The sequence below is a fragment of the Fusarium fujikuroi genome, chromosome FFUJ_chr03, assembly GCF_900079805.1.
Source record: "Fusarium fujikuroi IMI 58289 draft genome, chromosome FFUJ_chr03".
Taxonomy (NCBI): Eukaryota; Fungi; Ascomycota; class Sordariomycetes; order Hypocreales; family Nectriaceae; genus Fusarium; species Fusarium fujikuroi.
Genome location: NC_036624.1, coordinates 1,337,143 through 1,363,785, shown reverse-complemented (window position 1 = coordinate 1,363,785; position 26,643 = coordinate 1,337,143). Strand labels below are relative to the sequence as shown.

The 26,643-nt window shown below is 49.5% G+C and overlaps 9 protein-coding genes; 4 read left to right on the top strand and 5 right to left on the bottom strand.

Annotated features, from left to right (window-relative positions):
• Nucleotides 1–717: 717 nt before the first annotated feature.
• Nucleotides 718–2,179, bottom strand: FFUJ_02562 (related to queuine-tRNA ribosyltransferase; the record flags this gene model as incomplete). XM_023574308.1 has 2 exons in its annotated part: nucleotides 718–1,889; nucleotides 1,939–2,179. The coding sequence occupies 2 exons, from the start codon at nucleotides 2,177–2,179 to the stop codon at nucleotides 718–720; spliced, it is 1,413 nt and encodes a 470-aa protein (XP_023427687.1).
• An 841-nt stretch (nucleotides 2,180–3,020) lies between these two features.
• On the bottom strand, nucleotides 3,021–3,756 carry FFUJ_02561 (uncharacterized protein; the record flags this gene model as incomplete). XM_023574307.1 has 2 exons in its annotated part: nucleotides 3,021–3,271; nucleotides 3,321–3,756. The coding sequence occupies 2 exons, from the start codon at nucleotides 3,754–3,756 to the stop codon at nucleotides 3,021–3,023; spliced, it is 687 nt and encodes a 228-aa protein (XP_023427686.1).
• A 1,197-nt stretch (nucleotides 3,757–4,953) lies between these two features.
• FFUJ_02560 (related to LCCL domain protein) lies at nucleotides 4,954–6,945 on the top strand (the record flags this gene model as incomplete). Its single annotated transcript, XM_023574305.1, has 1 exon — nucleotides 4,954–6,945. The coding sequence occupies one exon, from the start codon at nucleotides 4,954–4,956 to the stop codon at nucleotides 6,943–6,945; it is 1,992 nt and encodes a 663-aa protein (XP_023427685.1).
• Nucleotides 6,946–7,821: 876 nt separating this feature from the next.
• On the top strand, nucleotides 7,822–8,463 carry FFUJ_02559 (uncharacterized protein; the record flags this gene model as incomplete). Its single annotated transcript, XM_023574304.1, has 1 exon — nucleotides 7,822–8,463. The coding sequence occupies one exon, from the start codon at nucleotides 7,822–7,824 to the stop codon at nucleotides 8,461–8,463; it is 642 nt and encodes a 213-aa protein (XP_023427684.1).
• Nucleotides 8,464–9,029: 566 nt separating this feature from the next.
• FFUJ_02558 (uncharacterized protein) lies at nucleotides 9,030–9,794 on the top strand (the record flags this gene model as incomplete). The annotated part of the gene is made up of 1 exon (XM_023574303.1): nucleotides 9,030–9,794. The coding sequence occupies one exon, from the start codon at nucleotides 9,030–9,032 to the stop codon at nucleotides 9,792–9,794; it is 765 nt and encodes a 254-aa protein (XP_023427683.1).
• Nucleotides 9,795–9,876: 82 nt separating this feature from the next.
• Nucleotides 9,877–12,586, bottom strand: FFUJ_02557 (related to GCP3 (gamma-tubulin complex); the record flags this gene model as incomplete). XM_023574302.1 has 2 exons in its annotated part: nucleotides 9,877–12,465; nucleotides 12,515–12,586. 2 exons carry the CDS (start codon nucleotides 12,584–12,586, stop codon nucleotides 9,877–9,879), a joined length of 2,661 nt encoding a protein of 886 aa, XP_023427682.1.
• A 389-nt stretch (nucleotides 12,587–12,975) lies between these two features.
• Nucleotides 12,976–14,324, top strand: FFUJ_02556 (probable alpha-1,2-mannosyltransferase; the record flags this gene model as incomplete). XM_023574301.1 has 3 exons in its annotated part: nucleotides 12,976–13,123; nucleotides 13,173–13,433; nucleotides 13,498–14,324. 3 exons carry the CDS (start codon nucleotides 12,976–12,978, stop codon nucleotides 14,322–14,324), a joined length of 1,236 nt encoding a protein of 411 aa, XP_023427681.1.
• A 259-nt stretch (nucleotides 14,325–14,583) lies between these two features.
• On the bottom strand, nucleotides 14,584–15,788 carry FFUJ_02555 (beta-transducin-like protein; the record flags this gene model as incomplete). XM_023574300.1 has 2 exons in its annotated part: nucleotides 14,584–15,596; nucleotides 15,743–15,788. 2 exons carry the CDS (start codon nucleotides 15,786–15,788, stop codon nucleotides 14,584–14,586), a joined length of 1,059 nt encoding a protein of 352 aa, XP_023427680.1.
• A 1,756-nt stretch (nucleotides 15,789–17,544) lies between these two features.
• FFUJ_02554 (related to nitrate assimilation regulatory protein nirA) lies at nucleotides 17,545–20,441 on the bottom strand (the record flags this gene model as incomplete). XM_023574299.1 has 2 exons in its annotated part: nucleotides 17,545–19,300; nucleotides 19,354–20,441. 2 exons carry the CDS (start codon nucleotides 20,439–20,441, stop codon nucleotides 17,545–17,547), a joined length of 2,844 nt encoding a protein of 947 aa, XP_023427679.1.
• Nucleotides 20,442–26,643: the final 6,202 nt, after the last annotated feature.

Sequence of the window (26,643 nt, the reverse complement as noted above, 5' to 3'; positions counted from 1 at the left end):
AACAAGCCTACTGTGGTGATTCAGCGGTATTTCAGCCTAAACTCTGTCAATCTCAGCATAAATTTAGGACGCCGTTGACAAAGTTTATGAAAGCATCTGGATAGAGCATCGATTAGTCCTTGAGTTGATCGCCTTAGTTCTTATAGGCAGGTAAAAAAAACAAAAAATAACAAGACGCACTGTCTAGACTGTTGATGAAGATAAGACCAGCTGAATAATTCCGCTCGGAGCTGCCTCATATGGCTCACCGAAACGTGCTCCAAATTCGGCATTGAGTGGTTGGACCTGCAATTTTACGAAGCTCGGCAAAAACTTTCATGGTCGTATGTTGACAGACTCTTGAGCGCACTCTCGCTCGGCACGTGAACAGATCCTCTTCTTATCTTTTGTGGTGTTGCTGGTTCACAGGAAAAACGGGTGGACTTTTAAAATTGACCGTTTTCGCTGTCTGTCCCGGTTCTAATAGTCTAGCAAAATATGCGCACTCCCTAAGGCTCTATTCTATAAGTCACACGAGCCCACAAGCCCACTATAGCCGTAATAAGATCGACAACTGCGTCAAGTGGAATCATGGTGATCAAACACCAGTCTGCCCGGCCAGATCACAGCTTCTCTTGATCAACATGCATCAAAGGTGGGCCGAGCCAGATCGTCGGAATGACATCTTTGCAGCGACCGTACCTGACATGACAGGAACGGCTTTCTACATTAGCTCCGTCACTTCTCCAAACTCGGTGCAACCTCATCGACGGGCAGTGTTCCATCGACAGCTGCCAGAGGTTCTGCAATGGCCTCGGGGTGGGGACTGGCATCGACCGAATCAAACGCTTGCCAGCTAGGCTCGTTGATCTTAGCCTGACCAGCTATGCTCTTGAAATGGTAGCCCCTGGCCCGGGGCCTCACTCCAGTTCCAGCAGGGACCTCGGGCTCGTAGACGGTCAAGAATTTCTTGTGAAGCTCAACAAACTTCTCGGCGCTCTCGTTTAGAGCTGCCCGAACGCCTTCAAAGAATGAAGTGAGAATGGCATGATTGTGAATTTGGAGTAGGTTCCAGCCCAACATCTCCTTCGCGTTCAGTAGATGCTTAATGAAAGCCCGGTGATGCTTGGTGCAAGTGTAGCATTGGCAACCGTTCACTAGAGGCTGCAGGGATGTCGTATGCTCCTCTGACCACATATCGATACCCAGTGGCTGCATATCGGAGGACTCGGGGGGTGGGAAGGTGAATGATAGGGCGATGCCTGCATCGGAGGCAGTGTTGGCGAAAGGTACCGTGCATATATCGATACCTAGAGCGATCTGTCGCAGAATATCCTGGGGGCTCTTAGATGGTCCAAATGACAACCGCGGCAGAGATCCAAGAGAGGGATAGTTCGCCAGCTCAGGAACAAGGTTAACATCATAAACTGCAAGACCAGAGAGGCAATCTCGCACGTCTTCTGCAAGATACCGCAAGTAGTCCCACTGTATAGGGTACTCGACAGGCAATACAGGAGCAAAGATGGAAACACCCATCTCTCTTAGACGACTCTTAGGGTCCGAGAGATGAAAGAATTCATCAACCCATTCTTCGGTTCTCTCAACCATGCGAATTTGACGTTTTGACGTCGGTGTTGAGCTGGAGTGGAAGAGGTCAGCTGGAGGAATGGCGATATCTGGTTGAGTGAGTTCAATAGTCTTAGCGAACTCGGGGATAGTGAGATTGCGGAAACCGGTAGAGGTAAAAATGCTGACATGATGAGCACCGTTTCCAACAGGTGTTGTCACAGCTGGGAACCGTCTTGGTCCGAGAATCAGTGCTCGATCTGAAGGGAAAGCAGTAAAGCTCTGAAGATTTCTTGGTGTACCAGGGGGCAGCTGAAGAACAGGAGGTTGTGATTTCTCAAGAACTGTTCTCAAGGTTAGACTAACACTCAAGAATAGATTTCATATTCATACAGTCCTCGATTGCTAGATACGCGGCATCAAACGTGGTGTGCTTGGCGACATTGTCCGGAGTCAAGTGAGGAACAACTCCTCGCGATGCAACAGCGATGTAGTTTGGTGTCTGCATAATCCTTCGATTACTAGCGAATGCTAGACGACCAATCCGAGCAACGCCAGCTTCAGTTGCAGCGGCAGAAGGCTTTAGTAGTTCAAACATTGTTAGTGTTGATTCTTTTGATGTAGGTTTGGCCATCTTGACTTGTGATGCTTGTATGTCTGTACAAGGAATTTGTGAGTATTTGCAGCAAGGATTAGCTAGATGTGGGGAGTGTGAGTGCGCACTGATACACTGTGCTTCCGCTTCCGAGGTTAAACCGATGTAAGTCAACTCATCAGTCGAGACAATACATATAAACTTGAATGAATAGCCAAAAAGACTAACAGTAGTTTGTATTATAAAGTGTCCTGATTATTAATCAGAAATTCAAGAAAACTCACGCCTTATGGACAGCATGGGGAAAGGTGGGAGAGTCAGACTGATGGTGAAGTAGATACAATAGGGAAGGCAAGCAATCTTCAACTTTCATCCTCAGTCACTAAACGACCTAAGTAAGTCTAGTATAGGCTTACGTGAGTTCATTTTAGATTAGTTGAAACTTAGATGAGCTTTCTTTTTCGCCTTGACCACCCCTCAGAAAATTTTGCTGTCCTCTGAGAGTCACCAAGAAAAACATCCATGAGCAACATCAAGGCTCTGTGTACTTTGACCATACGAGAGAATTTACTAAATGCAAGGAGAAAAAGATTTCCAGTCCATATATGGTATTTTTTCGCGGCCTTCTTCTCTTGGAAATCCCACGAAAAGTTCAGAATGCCATGGGATGCTCAGACGTATTTTTGATCAAAGTCTATTATTAGGCCAAGCGACTACTATATGAAAAGAATGAGTTGAGGGTATCTAATCTACAAACAAGAAAAAAAAAGAGTGGGGAGATTTCAGTGCCGGCCTAAAACCTCAGGAGTGAAAGAATGATCCATATGCGAAACTCTTATGAGGTTGATCCCGAGTGCGCGGCCCATCATGATACCAGATATCACAGCACTCGTGTATTATCGAGCTCAAGTGGGCGATGGCACATGCATTTTATCCCAGGAGCCTCCGTCTCGAATTTGTTGGTTTTCCTCCTATAAGTTTTTGTAGAGCCAGCCTGAGGAGTATCCTTCTCCTCTAAGCTCTGAGATTCCGGCTTGGTGGGCTCCTTCTCGTCTTCGGAAACAGATGATTTTGCGGCTTCAACCAACAAGATAATAAAATACAAGGACAAAATGAAAGCCAAACATGTCGCTAGTAGATTCTTAGTATAGAGTTCGTACAGAAGTCTGTGATTACTTACCGGCTCCATCCGTCCTAGCATTCCTCAGTTCATTCTTATGTCCTTTGCTGATCCTTTGTGCAAGAGACTTTAGATCTTCCAGCTCACCAGTTTGAAAGAGGGACTTTAGATACTCGGAGATAGCCTGGTTTCCTTTATGAGTGGCCGCAATACGTTGTTTGATACTTCCAGCAGCTTTGTACTCCTGCTCGAATCCTGCTAAAGAGGCCATGAGTTTGTCAAATTTCTCGTCCTTTGGCTGAACACGTAAGGGTGGTGTGACTGGAGGTGGTCGATAACGTGTTCGTAGTCCTCGGGTTTGACGCTGCCATTGGCGTTCTGGAAAACGTGCTAGGGGGTTTGCGATATGGAACCGAGATAATCTCGAGAATACTGAAGCCCCGGTACAGAGTACGGCGCGACTTTGAGAGAATGGTTTCTGGAGAGTGGTGATCATGTCTTTAGGTGAGTGATGATTGATATGATGAAGATGGAAATCACACGTTCTGTAGAAGAGAATATCGAGAAATATCACTGGAAAAGACAGCTTTTATCAGGATCAGGTGGCACTTCAGGGCACAGATTTATTGGAGCACCAAACCAACAATCTTGAACTTAGCTGCAAGTTACTTTGCAATATTGAGGTGATGTTGTATCCACCATTAATCCTATAAAAAGTTAACGAAAGGCAGTAGAGACACCTCGACTCTCGGAATGCCTGCAGTCCCAAGGACCTATGAAATTACCCATGATACGATGCCATCCGACTGTTTGTTTGCTTGTTATTTCTTGACTTGCGATGCCTGCCTTGAGCATATCAATAACAAAGACCTAAGAAGACTTGATAAAGATGCAGAAGTTACACCGAAGTGAAACGAAATTGTGTAAGTTTCTCGTCAATTAAACTCGAAAACTCCCGAGACTTTGGGTGCTGTTCAACAAAGTGGATGCAACAACTGAACTGTTGTGCATGTAACGCCCTGTCACTCCAAGATCTGCCATTATAAACTCCTCGACTTAGAAATACACGCCCTTGCCCATAATACAGTCAGTCACTGAGGAACTGTACAGCATTTAGGTGTCGGGCAGAGTCTGGTCGCGTGCATTGATACAACTTATTACTGAAGGTGAGTAAAAGTGGCGCACGCTGTTCCTGCTTCTTAGCGCATGAGGTGTCTCACGGGAACTAGGCACAGTACGTCCGGGCCGCAGGGCTGATGCTCAACCAATCGTTGCCATAACCTTTCACGGATAGATACAGCGATACCCCAGGGTTACGTCTGACACCCATGTCTCAGCGATCGAGGTACACGATGTAACTGAGTGGACAAAGAGGCTTTGGGCCTGAAACCTCGGTATGAATTGCCAAACCATCACCGACTCAACATCACCTATCGTCAGTCTCGTATCTCCCCGCACTCACGTTGGAAACGAAAACAAAAGTGTGACACGATAGGATCCTCACGAAACACCAACATCGATAAGCGCTCCCCACTCTCCACATTTCCACTGCATCCTTCGGCACCGGGTCTTCCGGAGCAGGCAAATCCGCCGAGCCAAGCCAAGCCCAGAGGCCATTAGCTCTCGTATACGCAATCCATTCCTCATACTTATTTGTATTTCCTTCTGTATATTTCTTAGTGAGCTCCCGGAAATGGTGAGCCATGAGGAAGACGAAGAATCACAACCTCTCATGGCTCGCACCGATTCCATAGACGTCGGCGTCGTGCCCGTCAGCGGCAGCGGCAGCGGCAGCGATTCCGATCGCGAGAATGCCCATCCTGATGCGCCGCTCGATAACGGAACGACGCTCGAAGTCGATGACAGCAGCCCCTCGACCCCACGGTTCATCCAAGACGAGACTACATGGAAGAGGTGGAATTGGGTCCCATACCCCATTCGACGAGCTTCGAAATGGGTTGCGAAATGGTCTCACGGCCCTGTGAACCCTCAGCCTTTTCGCATTAAACCACTCTTCCCGGCTATCCAGGAATACCCCCTCGTCCTTGTCGATCGCATCATTCCTAGTCTCAAACACCGATTTTGGCTCGTCTTCTGCTATCTATCCATCTGGGTCGTCACTTTCGCTCTCGTCAAACGCCGCGACACCATGGCCAGCGAGATAGAAGGATGGGGCACACCACAAACCATTGGATGCGGTGTTTCATACTGGGCCGCCGGGAACCTGTGCGGGCTGGATGGAAGCGACTGTCGCCCTTTCAATGGCAGTGGTTTTCCATTCAAGTGCAGGGCCAATTGCGAAAACTACCATGTTTTGAACCCCAGAGCGGTTGGGGACCAAGAGCTCATCTATGCACCCATGGTCGTAGGAGGGCCGGGTACCAATGGGTCTGCTGAGCCTGTGTACCGCGGAGACTCCTTCGTCTGCGCTGCTGCTATCCACGCCGGCGTCGTTTCGAACCAAGACGGCGGTTGTGGTGTTGTTGAGCTGATTGGCCGTAATGAGAATTTTGCTGCGTCTAAACACCATGGTATCTCAAGTATGGGATTTGACTCTTATTTCCCATTGTCCTTCCGCTTCGTTCCAGATGTCAAATGTTCCGCGATCGATTCGCGATGGGATCTGTTGGCTGTTTCAACCGTCTTTGCTGGAGTTTTGTCTCTCTTCACCAACTCCGCTCCGCTCTTCTTCTTCACCATCTTCACGGCCATCTTCTGGACTGTGGGTATGGCACTTGACCCGCCTCCATCGAGAACAGTTGCGTCTTTGTTCTCCAATTTGATTGGGAAGTTCCTCCCTGCAATGTTTTGTGCATGGGTCATGTATGACAAGATGGGTGTTCGTCGCACTCTCAAGGGTCTCACAGCACAGATCGAAAAGACAATATTGTGGCTCGGCGGATGCTGGGTTGGTGGAATGGAGAACTATACCCTTAGCTTCATCCCCATTTCGCGCCTCAACAAGCACGATCTGAACCAGCAACCAGGGGCCAGGGCAGCCCTTGCTATCATCATAATCGTGCTTGTCGTCATTGTCTGTTCACAGGTGTGGTTCTTCCGGAAAGAAGGGCGCTTGATTAAATACCTCAAGCTCTACGCACTCCTTATTGGGGCCATCCTCATCTCCCTGACCATTCCGAGCCTCAATCTGCGGATTCATCACTACATCATTGCCCTCCTGCTTCTTCCTGGAACGAGCATGCAGACAAGACCATCTCTTCTATACCAGGGACTTCTCGTTGGGCTCTTCATTAGTGGTATCGCTCGATGGGGCTTTGACCCTGTGCTCCAAACCTCTGAAGCTCTACAAGGCGACGCTCAAAAGGGCTCCAAATTGCCATCAATCGCCGAGCCTGTCATTCACCTTGCCAATGGCACAGACACATTGTCAAACATCACCTTCACATGGAACGAGCCGCCACGGCAGCTGTACGATGGGATCAGTATCCTGGTAAACGACGTGGAGCGTTTCCGTACATACTTTGGCGATGTCGATGCGGAGCGTAGCTTTGTCTGGAGCAGAAACGGCACTTTGGATTTGCCAGAGTACTTCCGCTTTGCATATATGGATGGAAGTGAAAGTGGAGATTATACCAAAGCCGGCATCTGGACAGCAGATGGCGAGTGGAACAAGATGAAACCTGGACCCTCACGGCTCAAGGCCCGCAGTTTGGACAATGCTTAGTTGGAAAAGCGATGCGGCAAGTTAGGTGTGAAAATTGCTGCGAAGATGGCTAAGCTGTTTCTCGAAATTTTGCTCAAGAAACTCGGGAGACTGATTGATAAAGAATGTGAAAAAAAAGGAAGGGATAAGAAGCATAGAAAGACGAAGTTTGAGGACAACATGTGGAGGCGGTGTAGGTTGCATGAGACCTTTCAGTATATAGAGACAATGTTGTCCCAGGAGAAGCTTCCAGAAGACAAAGTTCGGGTCTAACACGCCAGAGAAGGAGAAAGTACCTAGCTGGAAATAAGACAGCCGAAGCAGACAAGGCAAGGTAAGGTAGGTAGATTACTGTCTTTTCCGATGAGTGCGTAAGCAAGACTTAGATTTTACAATAGCAAGCATGATAATGAAAAACCGAGATCACCGTTGCATTTCTTTGACCCCCCTTAGGTCATACCTTTTGTGCTCTCTCTCTGCCACCTATCTGTGCCACTCTAACTACCTTACCTACCTACCTAGGTAGGCAGTAAGTAAGTAGGTAGTGAATAACGTCTAGACGTGATGGCGGGGAGAATTGGTAGGTATAACCCGATTAACCCATCAGTAGTACCTATACTACCTTAGCAGCGGAAACACCTTACATGCCATTCTAGATAAGGTACCTAGGTTCCTACCACCAATTCAAGGCACCGACAATGAAAGACAGGGTGGTGCAAGCTTCTTCAACAGCGTTTGACACTGCTTTTACAAACACATGTCCACCAACTTCGAAATCCAGCACTAGAACATCATCTTCTTATAAAGATCGGCTGGCACACTTTGTCTTGTTGTCTTGTTGTCTCTATAAATCTAAAATTCTCGGTCTTCATCCAGATTTTTCTTCTATCGCCCATCATGCCTGGAGCCAAAGGACGCAAACAGCCACGACCTCGTCCTCCGCCTCCGCCTCCTCTTCCTCCCATTCCTCCAACTCCGCCCAAAACAACCCCGACCGGGTCTGAGCCGAAAGTATCGTCAGATAAAGACGAACCTGCTTCTGGAGACTGTGTCTTATATGCTCATTCAGTTCCGAAACCTCCTGATCCGTGCCCATATCACTACAAGCCTGTCTATTACTTCTTCTACGATGGTCTCAGGCACCCAGCCAAGCTCCAGACGGTTCTTGAAGCCTCAGAGCCCCCCAAACTACGAAATGCCAGAGTCCGTGGATACTCGCTTGCACCGCGTGGTCGTTACACGTCACTTGTCGAAGGTCAATCTGGGTCCGGGGTCCTGGGTAGGGCGGTACAAGTGCAATCTGCTGAAGAGGAATACAAGCTCAGGTGGCACCAAACCAGCGCTTACATTCTTGTACCATGTTTGATTGAGTTTATAGATGGTGAAGAGCCGAAAGAAGTTGCGGGATTGGTATTCATAGATGCTGGCGATCAACTGGCTTGGAGGACTATGCGATTTGACTACAAGGCATGGAAGTATCAGATGGGAACTCGACTCCCGCGAAATTGGCAGAGAAGCACACTAGAGCCGAGATCGTAGTGTTATAGCATTGCTCGAGGTATATTCGCAGAAAATTATCATACCATGGCGGAAGCTTCTGTTATTTTATTTGCTTGTATTCGTAATTCTTGACTTGTCTGTTTGTACTCGTGTTTGTTGTACTATAGCATGTCGTCAACTGTGGGGGTGGGGGTGGAGAGAGAGATGTTGCAAGTAGATGAAACATCCATTGACACTGAGTGACAAAAAGGCTTAGGTAAGTACAGCTGAAACCTTGGCAATTCTACCATGATCTTAATAGAGATTTTGATTGCTTGTTTTTGACACCTGATCCAAGGCCTGAGGGTTTTCATCCGCCTGCGTACCTACGCTAGGGGAGGAAAGAAAACTCAGGACCTCCCTGACCCTAACTGATAAAAAGACTTAGGTAAGTTAGCATAAATTGAGCCTAAATTGAGTATGAGTTTAGGATATCTATTTTGACGTCCATCTTATGTCAAGGTCTGGTCTTTTCTTGCTCCCTGAGGCTACATTATTCATTCGTGCAACTTCAACATCACAACCACCAACTTCATTATACTTCAACTCACAACATCACGACAGAAATGCCTCCTCGAATCCCCACCCAAGATGACTTCTCCCCTCTGTCAAGCACCCTCCCTCACACTCTTCACTTCCCCTCACCACCAGAATCAACCACCACATTCCTCATTCTCTTCCACGGTCTAGGCGACCACGATGTCCCTTTCGCCTCTTTCGCCAAGAACCTCAATCTCCCCGGCGTTCTCGCTATTTCAGTGCGCGGTACATCTGTCCTGCCAGCTGCGCTTCTCGGCGGTGATAGACCGGGTTATCATTGGGGTGACGATCTCACTGTTGATCCCAGCACGGGAGACATTGCGGATGATTCTGGTTTTGAAAAGGCTAGAAACTTGATCATGGAAAAGTTGATCGGGGAACTTCTTATTGAGAAGTGCGGGTGGGAGATGAGAGATATTATCTTCTTTGGGTTTGGGCAGGGTGGTTCACTCGCTCTTGGTCTTGCAGCCTCTTTGAACAAGACTCCTCGGGTCACTGATGTTTCCGAGGGTGAGAGCACTTCGCCAGGTAACAAGAAGTTCAAGGGTGCTGTATCTCTTGGCGGACCCTTGCCGCAATCTATGGTGTCTACCGTCACAAATCGCAACAAGAGCAGCACAAGCGTGTTGGTATGCCAACTTGACGAAGACGCTGTCGATGCTGTGAAGCGAGAGTTTGACGATGTCACGGTCGTGCAGTGGAAGAGACGTGAGGTGAGCATGCCAATGAATAGAGATGAGGTATTGCCTTTGATGCAGTTCTTTGCGGATAAGCTCAAGAATGAATGGTAGTTCATTTCACAAGGGGTTCAAAAAGAATAGGTTGTTCACAAGGGGGTATCATTATATTCATATCCAATCTCAACATCATGGCTCAAGAGTAGCCTGGCCTTTCGTCTCGGCAGCCTGTTTGTAACATCTCAGCTAGTATATCCCATTTTGCAGACTGCGCATCACTTGTAGCTCTGGCAACACTGCGCAGGCCGCCACAAACAAACCGCAAGTGTCTATCATAATCAGATTTGATCTCCTTAAGCACAGTCATAAACGGCTTGCCCATCTTCAAGGTCTTCGATTCATCCCTCTCCGCATCGTCCTCTTCATCACTACTATCGACGTACTTGGACTTCAATCCAGGTGTTCCAGGCGTAGGCGAAAGGTTTCTGGTCGAGAGTCGAGAAAACTGCTGCATCCGCTCTGTCTCTTTTGTCATGTTGACAGTTTGTGCTTGCTCTAGTCTGATGGCCAGGTCGAGCATATCGAGAAAGCATTCTCTGATCGGTGTCAATCTGCTCCCAAGGCATGCCTCGTCAACAACCTGTTTCAGGAATGCAGCATGAGCTCTCATCATGGCATCGACATCGTGAGCGTCTTGCATGTCCTGCTTCATCTTAGCGCAGTTAGGCGCCAAGACCAGCGTCGCAAGATAAGTCTGCAGAGTAGTGCAGAACCACAGGAGATTATTCCGTAGTGAATAATAAAGAGCGCGTTCGTCCCAGCTATCATGATCGATCCAGTAATTCTCGAGGATTTTGCGCTTATGTAGAACATATAAGGCTCTCCTCAATTGCAAAAGAAGAGTAAATATAGCATCATACTGGGTGTTGCTGTCTTCACACAGAATCATGCGAATCGGCCATGCCACCCGATAGTTGACTTTTGTACTCGGGAGAACTGACTTGACGGAGTCGCGAGCCTTGAGGAGTGGCACCTTCAACCCCGTGGGACTGATATATATGGATATTCTCGTCATGTCGACAAGAGTTGTGAATGCCTCTTGTGCTACACTCGTCAGGCTATAGCGGTTGTTCCAGTTAGGATCCAGCGCATCTAGTTTTCCGAAGAGGCTGCTAGTCCACGCTTCTGTTGCGGCACCATCAGACATGAAATACAGCCGCTCCATAGCTTCGAGAGCAGACCAGAGTCCGCACTCTTCAAACAGCGTGTTCCTCAACGTGGTAGAGGATGTGTTGTATTTGGTCTGGATCCATGCATCAAAAGCGGCGTCGAAAAGCTCTGAAAACGGCGCAAGCTCAAGTCCTTTAGGACAAAGCGTATCATAGTGTAGTGGAGGCTCCTGGATCGTCCATTCCGAGCCTGAGGAGATCCAGCGGCCCAACCGCTTCAAGATGACGATGTTTTTGCCAGCATTGAAGATCTTGGCAGCTGCTGGCTGGAGGAAGTTAGGGGCATGCAATTTCCCATCAGCCGTCCTACGCAGCCTGAATTGTTCGCGCCAGATCTTGCTAGGTGATACTTGGCTCGGTACCTGTGATACGAAAAAGATCTTGTCGCCGGGAATAAGTTTGCCCTCTTCCATCCAGAGCCGAATAGGGCGTAGGTAAACATTGAAGCACTCGACAAAGATGCGTGCCAGAAACTCGTAAATGTCTAGCTTTCCGGATAGTTGCGCCATGCTTGCATCGTCAAAGAGAAGCTCAAGATACCGAAAGGTGCCTTGATTGGGCACATTCTGTATCTGAGCGATGATATTGGAAAGAGAATACAATGGTTCAAGCGATGTTGCCAACTCTCCCTTGATCGACAATAAGCTGACAACCACATTATTCTCAGGCGCAACAAGGCGTGACTCTATACCTAATGACTTTCTATCCAAATCATCGAGTCGCTTGGCCACAGTATCCTGGAGAACCTGAATATGCGATGCTCGTTGTGGCTTGCTGACGAAATCTCGCAGAATGCCCAATTGCCGTCCTGCTTCGGAGAAGTAGCTCAGAAGGGCTTTGTGAGTATCCCATTTCAGATGGCCCATCTGGAATGCTGGGTTGACAGTGCCATTGGGTCCAAAGAGTGTCGTATCGAGTCCTTGCAGCATGAACAAAACCTCTCTGACGATCTGGAATTCCGTTACAGGGACTTTTCGAGCATGGCCAGATGCGTCTGTGGGCTTTTCTGTCCGCCATCCTTGCGCTCCTCGAATCTCGTGCAGTTTCGTCATATCCTCGGGGCTGATGATCAGATCTTCGGCTGTTCGTCCAAGAGGGACTTCAGATGGGTCAGTACTGGCTTCTGACTCACTCTTGTAGTCATCTTCGTAGAGCTCATCATCTGAACTGTCGGTGTATTTTATCGTCTTCCATATCGCAGGGTCGTCTTCCCATCCATCTTCTTTGGCAATATCCTCCCAGCGTAGTTCGAGCTTTGAATCGCATGGACCCGTTTTCAGCGCATCTAGGTCACTCAGTTTTGAGTAATATGTGGGTTGATCTGAGAGTTCTAGTATCAGGTATAGAACTTCGGGGTGGAAATTCGAGTGTATTTGTCGGAGCTGCTCCCGGCGCTCGACAAGCGCATCAGCAAGCGCTTCTCGGCCATTGACGCGGAATCTTTCTTCTAGACCGTCCAGCTGGTGTTCGACTTCGAATTGATTCGTTCGCAGATATGGATGTGACCTAAGCCTTTGTAAAGCAGCGTCACGCTGGGCCTTGAATCGAGGGTTCGTCTGAAATCATGAATACATATTCCAAAGATGTGATGAAGAGAGGTCATACCTCGGCTGACGAGCTAGTGACAGCCTCAACGAGCTCTCCAGTGAGAGCGCCCAGCCTTGCAGCAAATGCCATGGTCGTCTCTCATGTCTTGCGCATTATCATGTTGAATGGGTGTTGTATCATGACTGGTAACAAATTAATTAGCGGGGGGTTCAGTGGTTGCTGGCGCGTCAATCGCGTCAACAGGGTCCAAGCTCCGCTACAATGATAGCTCTTATCAGCGCTGATTGGCTTAGCCATGGTGACATCAGCTTCAATTATTCGAAACCCCTTTCACGTACTTTGAGCGTGAAACGATTCTACCAATTCAGAGACAGTTTTCTCTAGAGTCATAAGCTACATCCTTTTTTCGCTATCGTCGTACATTCTTTTCTCACTCATGGATATTTGAGCCCCGTCCCCCCTCTTTTTTGGCGTTATAATCACCCTGGTTTATCTGTCGATATCCTGTCGAGCACAACATGACGGTTGCGCGGCCAGTTCGGGCGTTGATCGCCGGCGGGTGCATTCTCTGGTGTTTCTTTCTATGGCAGATATTTGCTCCATCATGGTCGCTAAGAGGTCCCGGTGACCGCTACTCCAATTTCGAGCGGGATCCCATGTTGGATCGTAAGTCGCAAAGAGCATCGACGCCAATTGCTGCTAACTGATATAACAGCTACCGATGAACCAGAAGGAGTGTTACATCGTACGAGCCCGAGATATGCCCACGATGCGAAAAAGACGGAGCGCATCGATGCGACGCTATTAGCGCTTGTGCGGAATGAGGAGGTGGATGCGATGGTCATGTCGATGAGGGATCTCGAAAGGACCTGGAACTCCAAGTTTAACTACCCCTGGACGTTTTTCAACGATAAGCCTTTCACGGAAGAGTTCAAGAGGAAGACAAGAGCCGCTACGAAGGCGAAATGTAACTACGGTAGGTCCTTGTCTAGGAAGAGGAGAGGAGAGAAGAGGAGAGGATATGCTGATGCTACAACCAGAAATCATCCCCAAGGAGCATTGGGACATGCCCTCTTGGATCGACGAAGAGCTCTTTCAAGAATCCGCCAAGATCCTCGAAAAGAACGGTGTCCAATATGCAAGCAAAATATCATACCACCAAATGTGTCGATGGAATAGCGGTCTCTTCTACAAGCATCCAGCCCTGAAAGACATTCGCTACTACTGGCGTGTCGAGCCTAACGTGCACTTCTTCTGCGATGTTGACTACGATGTTTTCCGCTACATGCACGATAACAACAAGACATACGGCTTCACCATCAACCTCTATGACGATCCCAAAACCTTGCCTTCGTTGTGGCCCGAGACAGTCAAGTTTCTCGCTGAGCATCCTAATGCAATCCACGAGAACAGCGCTGTAGCTTGGGTCACCGATGATATTCGTCGGCCTTCAACAAATAGAAAGGCTCAGGGATATTCGACGTGCCATTTCTGGAGTAATTTTGAGATTGCGGATATGTCATTTTGGAGGAGCAAAACTTACGAGGACTACTTCAACCACCTCGATAGCGCGGGCGGATTCTTCTATGAACGATGGGGTGATGCTCCAGTCCACAGTATTGCCCTTGGTCTATTTGAAGACCAGAGCAAGATTCATTGGTTCGTACTCAACCTTTCTCCCACATGCAGGAGATTAACAAAACATGGCAGGTTCCGTGATATTGGATATCAACACATCCCCTTCTTCAACTGTCCCAACTCACCAAAGTGTAAAGGCTGTGTCACTGGCCGTCTCACCGATGGTGAGGCCTGGCTGCATCGAGAAGACTGTCGACCCAACTGGTTTAAGTACGCCGGTATGGGCTAACAAGCTTTGTCTCATATAATATTTTGACAATATTTGATGCATAGAAAGGGGTACAGAGTTTGATTTCAGGCAATTTGAATAACGATTTAGCGCTGGTGGGAAGCTATGAATGTTCAAGCAAGCTGGTAGGGAGTATCATGAGGACAATATCTTGTCTGTACGAATTGGAAAACGCCTTTGATGATGATGTATGAGACTCGAGAATAAAAAAAGACGCCATCTCGCTTGATCTCAAAAAGTAATGGGTATAATGGAATGTCTACAAGGCTCCATAGACAGTCACCACGCCTGATGTTCCACCAACGCAGAACTGATCTCCCCAACCATCCTCCCTCCACGCCATACAACTCACAACATTACTCCTCGCCTTCTCCTTTCCATCCCGGCCAACGGCCTTCTTCTTTGGTTCAAACCCTTCTGGCCCCCAAGGAACCGTTACCTTAGCCGCCAACTTTCCCGTCAACAAATCCCAAGCCCATATCCTTCCATGACCGTTAGGTGCAGGCTCACCGGCCATGGCATCGCCAACCACTACGTACTTCTCTTTGCCGCCCAGCAGCGCCTGCAGCTTGACATCTTCGTTCTTCCATCCTGGGTCGGTGTATGCGTGTAGACAGGAGCCGTTGTCGCGGTCCATTAGACGGAGTTTGTTGTCGAGACTTCCGACCAACATGGTGCGTCCGTCGCGGGTGAGACTGAGACTCGTGACGGGTGCGCCTATCACATCGGTTGTGACTTTTCCCATGCGAATATCGTAGCTGCGTACACGGCCATCGACACTCCCTGCGAGGACTTCAGGGCCACGGATGACGAGGCATGTTACGGCATCGTTGGCATCGTCGAGAACCTGTATAGGCTTGAAGCTGTTGCTCTTGGTATCCCACAATCTCACCGTAGTGTCAAAGCCTGCGCTGACGATAATAGAATCACCTTCTCCGGCAAAGCTCACACAATTAATACGAGCCGTATGGCCATGAACGTTACCACCAAATCGCTTGGTGGTAACAGCAGTACTCACGTCCCAAAGAAACACGCTGCGATCACCACCAGCCGACACAAACCGTTCATTGTCGGCAGCGACAGAGAGGCTCAAGACTTCATAGCCGTGAGCGGCATAAGTCTGAATCAGTCGACCCTGAGGAACAACGCTGTGACGATCACCGGGACCAGATGTGCTGGGAAACGGGTTGTAGAGGCGGATGGATCGGTCCGCAGAACCGGTGAGGATGTAGGTGCCTGGGGAGGCGGAGTATGCAAGGGCATGGACCGGGCCTTTCGGTGTGTGTTAGTGTAAGCGACAGCGCGGCATATGCCTTGAAATTGCTACAAGTTGGTGGGATATGACATGATATGATATGATGGGATGGGATAGATACGCCACGCCTGAAGCCAAGAGCAAAAGAAATGGGGGAACTGACCATTGGCGCCCAAAAGATGAGCAGATGGCTTATCTGGAAACCCCATTGCAAGGTATTGATAATTATTGATATTGTCAAGTAAAGAGTGAGATGGAGGAAGCTCTGACGTTTCTGCTGCAGATGCATGTTTCCAGTGCATTACCTAATCAGGCTAGCTGCATATCTCTCTCTAGATGCAACACGATGATTAGGTGTGGAGGTTGCTGTAAGGGAAATCGGGCTAATTATACGGATATCCAGCCACACTCCCCTCCCTCCCACTCAACCCTCGACCGTTACCTACTAACCTGCTGTACATATGTAAGTACGAAAAAAAGGTCACTGCAGTGTAACCATAGGCCACCTTGCAGATGCAGAATTTCATGATGATGTACATGGAGAACATGCGAGGTTATTTGGGGACAATAAGTACCTCATATGCCGAGAGGCAAAGCAAATCTGTGGTACACGTATGTACGTGTCATGTCGGCTTCTTTTTGGCAGTAGACGAGATAGGAAGCTGGTATTACAAGCAGTACGTAGTATGTAGTGTCGTGATCAAGTTAGCCATCGTTTACAACCAACGACCAATATCTTACGGCATAGATTTCAATCCCACTGCAGTATTGAAATTACAATGTCGGGCCCGGCCTGGTCTTTGCTGGGCATTCAGCCGAGGATACGATACCGCCTTGTCCCGTCCCGCCCCCCTCCGCCTTCAGTTCCACCTCTGTCTGGACTCTGAGGCCATCAAGAACCACTTACACAACCCGCAGCTTCAACGGCCCCCAACTAATGAATCCTCCCCCCAAAGTCGATGCCGGGATTCCCTTCCCTCGAGTCCGTTCTCATCCACATATTTCGCTATCCCGCCAACCAATACTCTGCCAAGCCTCTTATCACAGGCTTCACGCTACCCTCGTGGGGCATTTTCGAGCGCTTGTTCCCAGCATGGCAGCCTCTATGCTTACTGAATTTGGTACCATTTTCGGTCGTGTGTGCTGGAGGAAGAGAGGATCCTTCCAAGATACGAGATCAGCGCCTATGAGGTTGTGTCAGTCGTGATCCATATTGTTGCCGCAGACGAATAGCCGCCCATCGATGTGAGGAGCAAGGCATTCGTGTAGGCACGAGTTGCCGGGCCTTTTGGAAAAGAGACGTCTGACCGTGAACTGTGGGAACGACACATGGGCTTGAGAGAGTCCGGCTCTAACATCGGAAGGGCATGTCACAGGAAGATCACGCCGCACACTAAACATGGTGGTATCCATGAAACTACTCAGGTCCCTTGTCAAAAGCGCTCCAGACGGTCTTGTCTCAGCCTGTAACAACCACCCGAGGTGATTCAGGTTGGTCTGGTCACTCACTGCAAACAGTATTTGCTCCGAAAGTCATCTCGTCTTGTCTTCAAAGTCCAACAAAGCGCTGGACGTCAATTATATTTCAACAGACTTGGTGTGGACCAGATGCCTAGTCATCTTGGTGCCTGCCTGGCTCAGAAACGCTCAGCTCACTCGAGATCAATCTCAGAGGGTAAGACGCCAGAACTCCTTCCTTTATGTGCGTAGTAAGATATATCATACAATGGGGAATAATATAGAAAACAGTACAAGTCCCTCTATCCGGGAACAAACAAGCAACAGGGCAATCAATCGACTGGCTGTCATCGTATGCTATGTATATAACGCCATATCCCCCAATTCTGATGCCCACCACCATGCCTGCAGTGTCGTGAATGCAGGAAGATGCAAATGATACAAAAACGGTAGAAATCAGCGTCGTGTGGCCAGTGCCAGATATTTCATGCAATCCGCTTGCTCAAATCATTGTAGATAGTAAATGGTATCCATATCCCGAGGATACAGCTTCTCCATTGGGTTGTTGATTTGCCAACGAAGGATCTTCTCTTCTTCACGTCCTTCGGAGCTGTAAAAGACTCTGTAGCCTTCCATAGGACTGACCGGTTGGCTGCCTCGCTCTCGAATGCGATGCAGCATTGCGAGGCGTCCATCAATCGCCTCTTGCGCGTTCCGCACATTGTCCCAAATAGCAAACATGGCCTGAACCACCCCCTGAACCATGTGCACATTCTCAATGATGTCGCTTAGGTGGGAAAGACGGCCACTTGCTGTGAAAACATCAACAGCTTCGGTCAAAACCATGGCTAGAACTGGTGCCGGCCCACTGAGAACTGTCTGGCCTCCACGATGAAGTCGTACAAGTGCCTTGGCCATATCTAATACTTGTGTTGCATGTTCATAGCATGTCTGTATATTGTGAGATGTGACCTGAGGCGAAAGGTGTCCTGCTGCGAGCGTATGGCGACTGAGCTTGATCATGGCATGGTTGTAAAGAAGGTGCATGGTCAAGAAAGGTCCCAACTCTCCTGCCAGCGCTGCAGACTCAAGATTCGAAGTGGTGAAAGCCAACCGGGAAGGCAAGGCGTTGCGCCACTCTTGAATGCGCTTCAGGATTCGTTGGGATGGCTCCAGGTCCGTTTCCATCACATTCGCTCGTCGAGCCATTCTATAAATCCGGCATACGTCGTTAGACCAGATGTGTACCATCTGGACTAGGTACGCTGAAATGCCAAGCTCACGGTCTTGCGCGGTAGCAACGCTGGAGACGTAAGGGTTGAAAACAGGAGCGAATCCATCCATCTCACGCTCGAAGCTCTGGCCGTCGGCGGGTAGGCGTATATAGATATCTTCGGCGTTAATCATGGCTAAATGATCAGGAAAGCGACCGTCAAGGCGCTCTAGCATGTAAAGAGACCAGAAAGTCCTTCTCCTGGCTTCACAATACCCAGCCTTGTTCATTCCGAACGGAAATGTGACGAGGCCCGCTTCCTTTGACTCTTCGATCTCGACGTTCAGCTGAAGGCAAGCTGCTGAAGCCACCGCTGCTGAGATCATCTCACTAGCTTCAGATGAGCGGGAAATTGAAATATAGTAGAGTGCCAGTAAAACTCTAGTCTGAACCAACTGAATACAGTTGGCTGTGGTGAATTTCTGAGCATAGTGCGCAACAGATGCGTACTCAAAAGCGATGGATTTCGGTCCGCCAGAAAGGGCAACACCGACAGCGAGAATGCTGTACAGGATCATCAAGTCCTCTGGCGTCTTGCGGTGCCCTGGATTTACAACCCATGCCTTGAAGACGTTCTCGGGGATGAATCGCACGATCATGGTGCTGTCGAGGTGGACGAAAAAGTGAGAGATCACCGAACGAATAGACTGGGGGTCGGAAAGGGAGGGGTCAGTTCGCCAGGCTTGGCTGAGCACGTCTTCGGAAATTCGAGGGAGCTCAATTGCGGGAGGTTGAATGGGGATGTGAGGTCTGGGAGCCTCAACAGGCGGTAGTGCATGCACTGGCTCACTCATCGAAACGTAACTATCATAACCCGATCGAAGCCTCTTGTGTGAGCCTGACTCTGGCGACTGGGGACGGAGAGTAGTTCGTGGCGACACCGGCGAACTGTTCTCACTCTCATTGGGTATGGTTGGCCCATTCAGTGTCCTGACATCGTCAAGCTCAGCCGGTGGTGTCGATGGTGATGTGTTATGCCCTCCTCGAGGCCTAGAGAATGTTAACAAATCTGACTTGGAATGATTGATCGAAACAGAACTTACGCATTCTTGAACTTGCATACGCGACCAAACTTCTCGCACTGAACGCATCGAGGATAGTCAGGATCACATTTTATTTTCTTCTCACGGCATGTCACACATGCAATCGCGAGTCGTTTCCTGGGTTTCCCAGCCTTGGTTACACCCCAGTGAGCGTTTACTGCCTCACCATCAATTACGGTCTTGCAGTGACTGCCATCGTCGTAGAAGTAGCACATTCCCTCGCCTGGCACTTCAGTGGCCCTGACAAATCTAGGTAAGAAATGTGTTCCAGTCCAGATCTTGGGGCCCAGTCCATCCTTTGAAGTAACACCATCAGTCGCCGTGGTGCTTGGTGTTGGTGGGGGGATTGGAGCTCCTTGTGAAGATCCTTGATCGTTATAAGTGGGAATCACACGTTCCTTAGGACTTGGAAAGTGAAGCCGAAACTGGTCCTGTGGTGGTCGAAATGAACCATCTCGAGATCCCAGAGAGTACTCAGATCGACTTTCCTGATGCGCAGACCATCGGCCAGATTGCCCTTCGGTAACCGACTCCTGGCGGGCATGTTCGCCGTTACGGAATCTAGGAGAAGCTGAACCAGAGTAAGACCGTGGGAGGCCATGGGTTGGGTGTCGGTCCGCGTCGAACTTGTTGTCGTAGGTGCGTGGTTGTGATAATGAGGGTGACAACGTGGGAGGGAAGTATGATGTTGAATGATGTCTATCACCAGATGGCGCACGAGTGCGATCCAGGGGAGATGTAGTAGAATAAGAGTTGTTGTGCTCTGAAAGGGGTGATCGTGCTGGTCGGCCAGCTGGTGGTGGAGGTCCGAAGATACTACTCAAGGAAGGAAGTTGTTGTCGAGGTGCAGCTTGCGTGGTCGACTCTGGCCTTGACTGTTCACCATTCATCTTCTGATCTGCAGGCATTTCTGTTGTCAGAGACTTGTCATAGTTGTTCATGGATGGCGATGTAGGAGCTGGCGAGATCCAAGGTCGGTCCGCAGATGAGTTAGTAGAATAGGTCGATGCGCCAGGGCTTGTCGACTCTGGAGGAGTATTTGGGAAAACCAAACGAGGACGAGAATCTATGCTAGGTAAGACACCCATTGAGAGGACTACTCGATATGGCTCGAGTGGCAGCAAAAGAGCATTTGAGGCTGGAGAACACTGCTGTAAAGAGCTTCAAGGTCGAATAATGTAAACCGGCACCGAATAATTGGTGGGGGGAGGTCAGCAATTATCTATCCCCCTCGGATCGGATACAATTATTACACCAGCGGCGCGGCTCTTTTTGGGGTCAGCGTTGCTAAGACAGGCCACCGTAAAAGACGCGGTGGTACCCTAATACGGATAGCCCAAGACCAGGAACAAGCTGGTCTAGGAAGGGAAAGGAGGGGATGTACCAATCCTAACACGATCCAAACTGTCGGGTTGGGCGTGATGGTTTAAGACTAGGAGAAGTCTGTCAGAGGTTGTCGGCCGATCCTCGCCAAGTATACGTGGTTAGAAGTCACAAACGTGCAGAGAGAGGGAAAGAGAAGCCTCCATCCGATGAAAAACCAAGACGTTTGAAAAGTGATATAATCGAGAGAGTTGCCAACTTTCAGCATTGGCTGGTTGGCGATGACTGCCAACCGCTTGGTTAACGACCGAAGCGCCTCCGCGTGGTAGAGGCGTGGGCGTGGACACTTTTGCTGGGTGTGGCCTTGGCTCCTTAGATTTGCGACAAGACGGATCAAAGAACGTCCAACGGAGGTATCCATCCCTGTCCCAAGTCTCTCAATCCCAGTCCCCCAATCCCGCCACGCGAAATGCGAGTCCCGGAGCGCCTCGTTAGAGGTGTGCCGTTGCCCACACGTGTACGGTGAATATCTGTGGCCTTATTTGCATGGGACATGATGGGTCCCAGGCTGGATGACTTGCGGATACTAGCGCAGATGTCGAGCGATCCCAGGCTGCTGGCCATCGACGCCAACGGCATTGTGGGTACAGTACATATGTACATGACATGGCGTGCAAGCCAACCCAACGGCTCTCGCACACCCCTAAGCAGTCCAGTGCTTGACGATGATCCTGTCTGCAAGGATAGAGGCATGGGTTGCCGGGCACCGGGGGACGGGGCCGGATGGGCGTGCCACGCCGATTTCTGGGAGTGTGTGGCTGATAGACGGATAACTGACGGCTGATGAATTCCCAAGGCCCAGATTACCAGACGCTGGTGTTACGGCAAGCGACCAGCGGCCAGCGGGTTGTGGGTGATAGTGGATGAGCTCCATCATGCCGCGCGCGACACAAGCCAATCTTCAAGAACGGGGTGTATTTCAGCCAGAGGGCTCTCAACAAGAGTCAGGGAACCCGCCAAGGGGTGACGCCTTGCGTCAGCAAGATCCCTGATTCAGATTAGGAAACGGGAAGTAAAACCCAGGATAAGCAGTTGAGTAATAATATGCGTCGAAACGATACAGTACCACCGCAAATTTGTTCAAATACCCAGGCTAACAATGCCTCAACACCTTCCTCCCTTGGTAGCCAGGAGAGAGACTAAGCGAACCAGGGTCTGCTAGGAGAGTTCCTGTGAGCCCGTCTAGAACTTCAGCTCTTCCAGAAAGATATCCTGGTACGGGCGGCCGCCAGTAGCCGCGCTTAAACGCTGGAAACACTTTTTTAAAGTAGATAAAGTTTATGTCGAACTCTTTTTCCAACTCCATGTCGTGCAACGCAAAACAGTGAAGGACCGTACCGTTTGGCCTTGGCACTCTGTCAGAAACTCCCGCGTGGCGTTGGGTAAAGACTTTGCTCACTGAGTGTTGTGGCGCTGTTGGTGGAAGCATGTCACACAGAAATACTTGGCTCCTGTATCCGTAAGCCCTTCTGTAAACCAACTCCTCACAGCCCTCTCATATGCCATGCATGTACCGGCAGGGCACGGGTATGTAGGCAGAGTGCCGTGAACGAACAGAGGAATCGCCGGGTTTCTGAAGACCCCGCTGGAAAGCATAAAAATAAGCAACAGGCTACTTCAACTCAGCCAATATAGTTGAGTACTTCTCGCTCCATAAAAATGCTCTAGGTAGTAATCAATTTCTCTACAATAATTGAGAAGGGGGCGGAACAAGTGCATCATGCCCATCGAGGTGATTGTTGTCTATCGTGACCATAGCTGTGCGAATACTGTCACAGTAAAATGAATCGCATTGACCTCTGCTTGTGCTCGGAATCACGCCGGTGACAGTACGGAGTAGTCGAGTCAGGAAGAAATAAGGGCATATATTGACCCCTGAAGCTCAGTCCGCCGTACTTTTATGATCCCACTGTTGACCCAATTGCGGCGTCGTTTAGCAGCTTCGTCTGGACTAATGGATCTGTACCACCTGCAGCTTGGGGTAAGACGCTAGAAGATGAGCGAACATTCAACCTCGCAAATGCACTATAAATTATTGCGAAGCTGGACTGGTGACAATGATCTAACAGGAGCGATAAAATATTCTCAATGCCCGATCGTCGAGCAATGCTGGTGGACTGTGGACAATCCGAAACTTTTGGCCCAGCTTGTACTGTCGTCGTCAGAAATGTGTGTGGCAAGCGTGGATAAGGTAGTTGGCAATTCAGCCTTTCAGGTACAAAAATGTCACACCTTCGGAGCGACGAGCTCATGATCCGGCTCGTATACTCGGGTAGGCGGGAAGGCTGACTGTCAGCCAGTATCCGTTGTTAAACGGTTCATATCTGCATCATTTCGTAATCCAAGCAGCGCAAGAATGATATCTGAACCGCTTTTAGTATATATTGCGAGCGCCAGGGTGGCAGCAGGAAATTAAGCTTGCCAGCCCAGTGGCTTGAGAGGCTAGAGAGGTAGGGAATTGGCTCTTAGACTCTGTGATGGACTCATGTCCGAGGAGCGCTGCAGTGGATAAGGCGCTCGGCATACCCAATTAAGAGACCCAACCTGAGATTTTGCTGGCAATCAGGTGAAATGCCAAGGCCTATAACACGGGGGAGTGCTCGCGCGGGTTCTGATGATGCCAAATTTGGCAGGCTGCATAGCACTTCCTGGTTATAAAACGGTGAGCTGGAGCAACCGAGGTGCTGATTTGATGGCATGAGGATCTTCTCATGGTAAGACCGTTGGTAGCGATAGTACTCCGTATGCAATTGTTCTTACATAGTCCCATTCATCATAAGAATATCCAACTCTAAAAAGCATCGAGGCACTATTACCTATTTGCTTAATTGTTGGATATTATGCGCTCACCCCCTGATAAATGATTTTGATCCTCGGTCAGCTGCCAAAGCTCATGTCGATCTCCAGGGCGGGACAAATAGACTTTGCACCAGATTTACAGAGCCGTCCTTGCGGCACCCGTGGTTCTATCGACAGCTTCCTGGGGAGATTTGCTTTTCGCGCAGTGCCGACCATGACCCTAGGTTGCAGGTCCCCGGATCCATGGACATGACGTCTTGGCCGCGTGCGGCACATGGTCTAAAGGAGGTGTGGCATGTCACGGCAGTCGTACGATCTTTCGACGCTAGTCCGTACTGGGCGCCTCATCGTTTCGCCGTCATTCCAACAGTGGGGTAGGCTCGGATATATGTAGGCGTCCTGGGGCGTTGTGGGCGTGCTCAATAGCGTCAGACAGCGTGGCTGTCCATTCCGGTAATTGTCAGCAGCAGCTTGGTATTACCGATAGCCTTGCCGTGACTGACTACCTACCTAGTTAAGTGTGGTAGCTAACTTAGCAGGAGGGCCCGAACGCATGCCGCACCGTTATGTTCGGCGAAACGAATGAACGACAAGTAAACAGATAGGGGAAATTCGAATGTGTAAGCCATGATGAAGCAAACCCGAGAGAATGGTTTGCTCCACTCCGATAACACCCTTTGGCGGAAATAAAAGTATCAAATTGGGAAGCTCGCGAGCTCAAGTCCGTAAAGTCCGCGTATCCAGAATCTGTCTGTCTATCTGTCTGCCTTGGAAATTGGCAAAACAACGAGTTGGGCATGACGGTCGTTCGATGACGATTTAAATTTCGTTGTTTCATGTTTGGGACAAAGCGTAAGCCACCAACACATGTCATCGAGAACCCAGGTACAAGTGCAAGTGCAAGTGCAGGTGCATTTCACTCGGGTTAGGTCGAGATAATTGCCAGTTACCCTTTGAGGAAGGCACTACTACCAATCACGGCCAACCATGCACCTGTTCTGCTGGGATGGATCTTCTCAGTCGGTAAGGTGACTTCCAAATTGACTTCCACTTCCACTACCGACGAGTTTCTGCACCTGCCAAAGACTCGGGTAGCACGTGCCACAAAGCTATCGGAAAAAGTTGATGCAGGGGTGCATCGTGAAGCTTTCTATTAAAGTTCCGACGACATGAGTACATAATTTTCTACGTTGCGCCGAATATATTCGGGCCATGGTCAGAGTTGTATCGCTTCATACGGATCCATATGTCGACCAGGTACTGTCCAGCTGGTAGGTTGCTTACGCCGAGGTGGATTCGACGCGACGTCGCTTGCTGCAACGAACCAGCAGAAACACGGCTCAGATATCGAGGCGGTACGCACAGATACCTAGACAAAGCTCGTTGGACAGGACACGCACTAAATCGAACAATTACCAGGCATGCGATTGAATCATCTTGATTCTGCACTCATACCAGATGGACTGGAAATCGCTAGGCTCTACTCTACAGCAGGTCACCGTCAACCCATAGCATATGCCGCTTGTCAAAAGGAGTGCTCCAATGCAAACAAGGGAACACTTCCTGGCGCCCGCTGGCGTCGGCCGCCAGAGCATGGGTTCAATTAAAGCACAGGACATGATAGGACCTCGGTAATCTGTCTGTGCGAAGAAAAGCGTGTCTAGTACGTACCGTCTCGGCTACCGACGACACCCTGCCCTACCAGAACGAGCTGTCAGATCAATGATCACTCATCAAAAAATCAATCTCTCCTCATTCTGCAGAGGCTTCTACCCCGGATCCACTACCGTGTCGCGGATCGTACATGGGACCCAAGCAGGGTATCTTTTTCGACTGCCTAATTCAGCTTCATCTCCGGCCTCTACCCGCAAAAACACTGGCCGGTGCCCTTTTCTCTTAACCTTTCCTCGCACTTTGTTTGTCGCTCGGCCGAGTCCCCAGAAGACCGCATTGCTCTCCTCTTACCTTGCTTGGCACCTCGTTTGTCGCCAACAATGCTGCAACGTTGACGCCCAGTCTGTACAGATGGTTTCAGCTCCAGGTAGCATGGACACTATGGAAAAGATCAACAATATTAAAACCAGATATTTCGGTTCACAGAGATTTTATCCCCGCTAGGGAGCGCCTCACTACACATGTTGACAGTTGGTCTTCGTCATCAGCGCCACACCCCCAAAGACATAAGACATTGAGTCTTGACTCTCCTGAGATATCGCTGCTGTGCTGCGCGAGGGCGTATGAGGGGTTTAGGCCCCCAAGTGCCCCTCATGTCAAGGCTGCATTGAAAGTACGGTGGCTTTACCATACAACAAGGACACGAAGAAGATTACCATCTTACATCCTTGGACAGCATCATCACAGAATGCACGTATTGCCTGATACAATTCTTGCGCCCGTCACAGTATTATCAAGTCAGTGTCGGGCATCATAGACACTACAACTTGACTTACACTACAACTCTCATCCAAGGGTAACTGCCGCTAACCAGGGATGCCAAGCGGTTACCAGGGTGTTCGGACCAACGTAACGTGGGCGCTAGGGTTCAAGGGGTGAGCGCAGCCTCCGGGCAACGGCTCTTGACAGGAGGCGCACACTGGTGTGAAGTTAGTGTGACCTCCCTCTCCACACCGTTGGGCTCGCCGCTCACTTCTTTCTCTCTCGGTCCCGACGGGAGCGAAAGGAACCTACATACCTTGACTCGGCATTTCACAGCCACACCAATCACATTGCAGCCTCATCGCTTAATATGGACAAAAGAGTTGAACCTCAAGAGCTAGTTCACACTGGTGCCTACACACGAATGTGTGTCAGACGAAATCGAATTGAGCTTCAGGGTGCAAGTTGTAACTTGCCTTGTCAACGAAGCTGTTACCACATTCGTAGCTCCCAGGTGTGTCGTGGTATCGTCAGCCTGGCGCATGTCCAGCCTCTCTGGGGTAAAAGATCGCTCAAATGGAATGGCCCCGTTATAATCCAAGTACGCTGCCCCATGGGTGCATCGTGCTGAGGGGCTGTTCAAGTAGAGGATATTCCTCCGAGTTAATCAAACTCTCGTACGGAACCACATGGTTGCAGTGGATCGACATAACAATCACATCGGCAAACGTT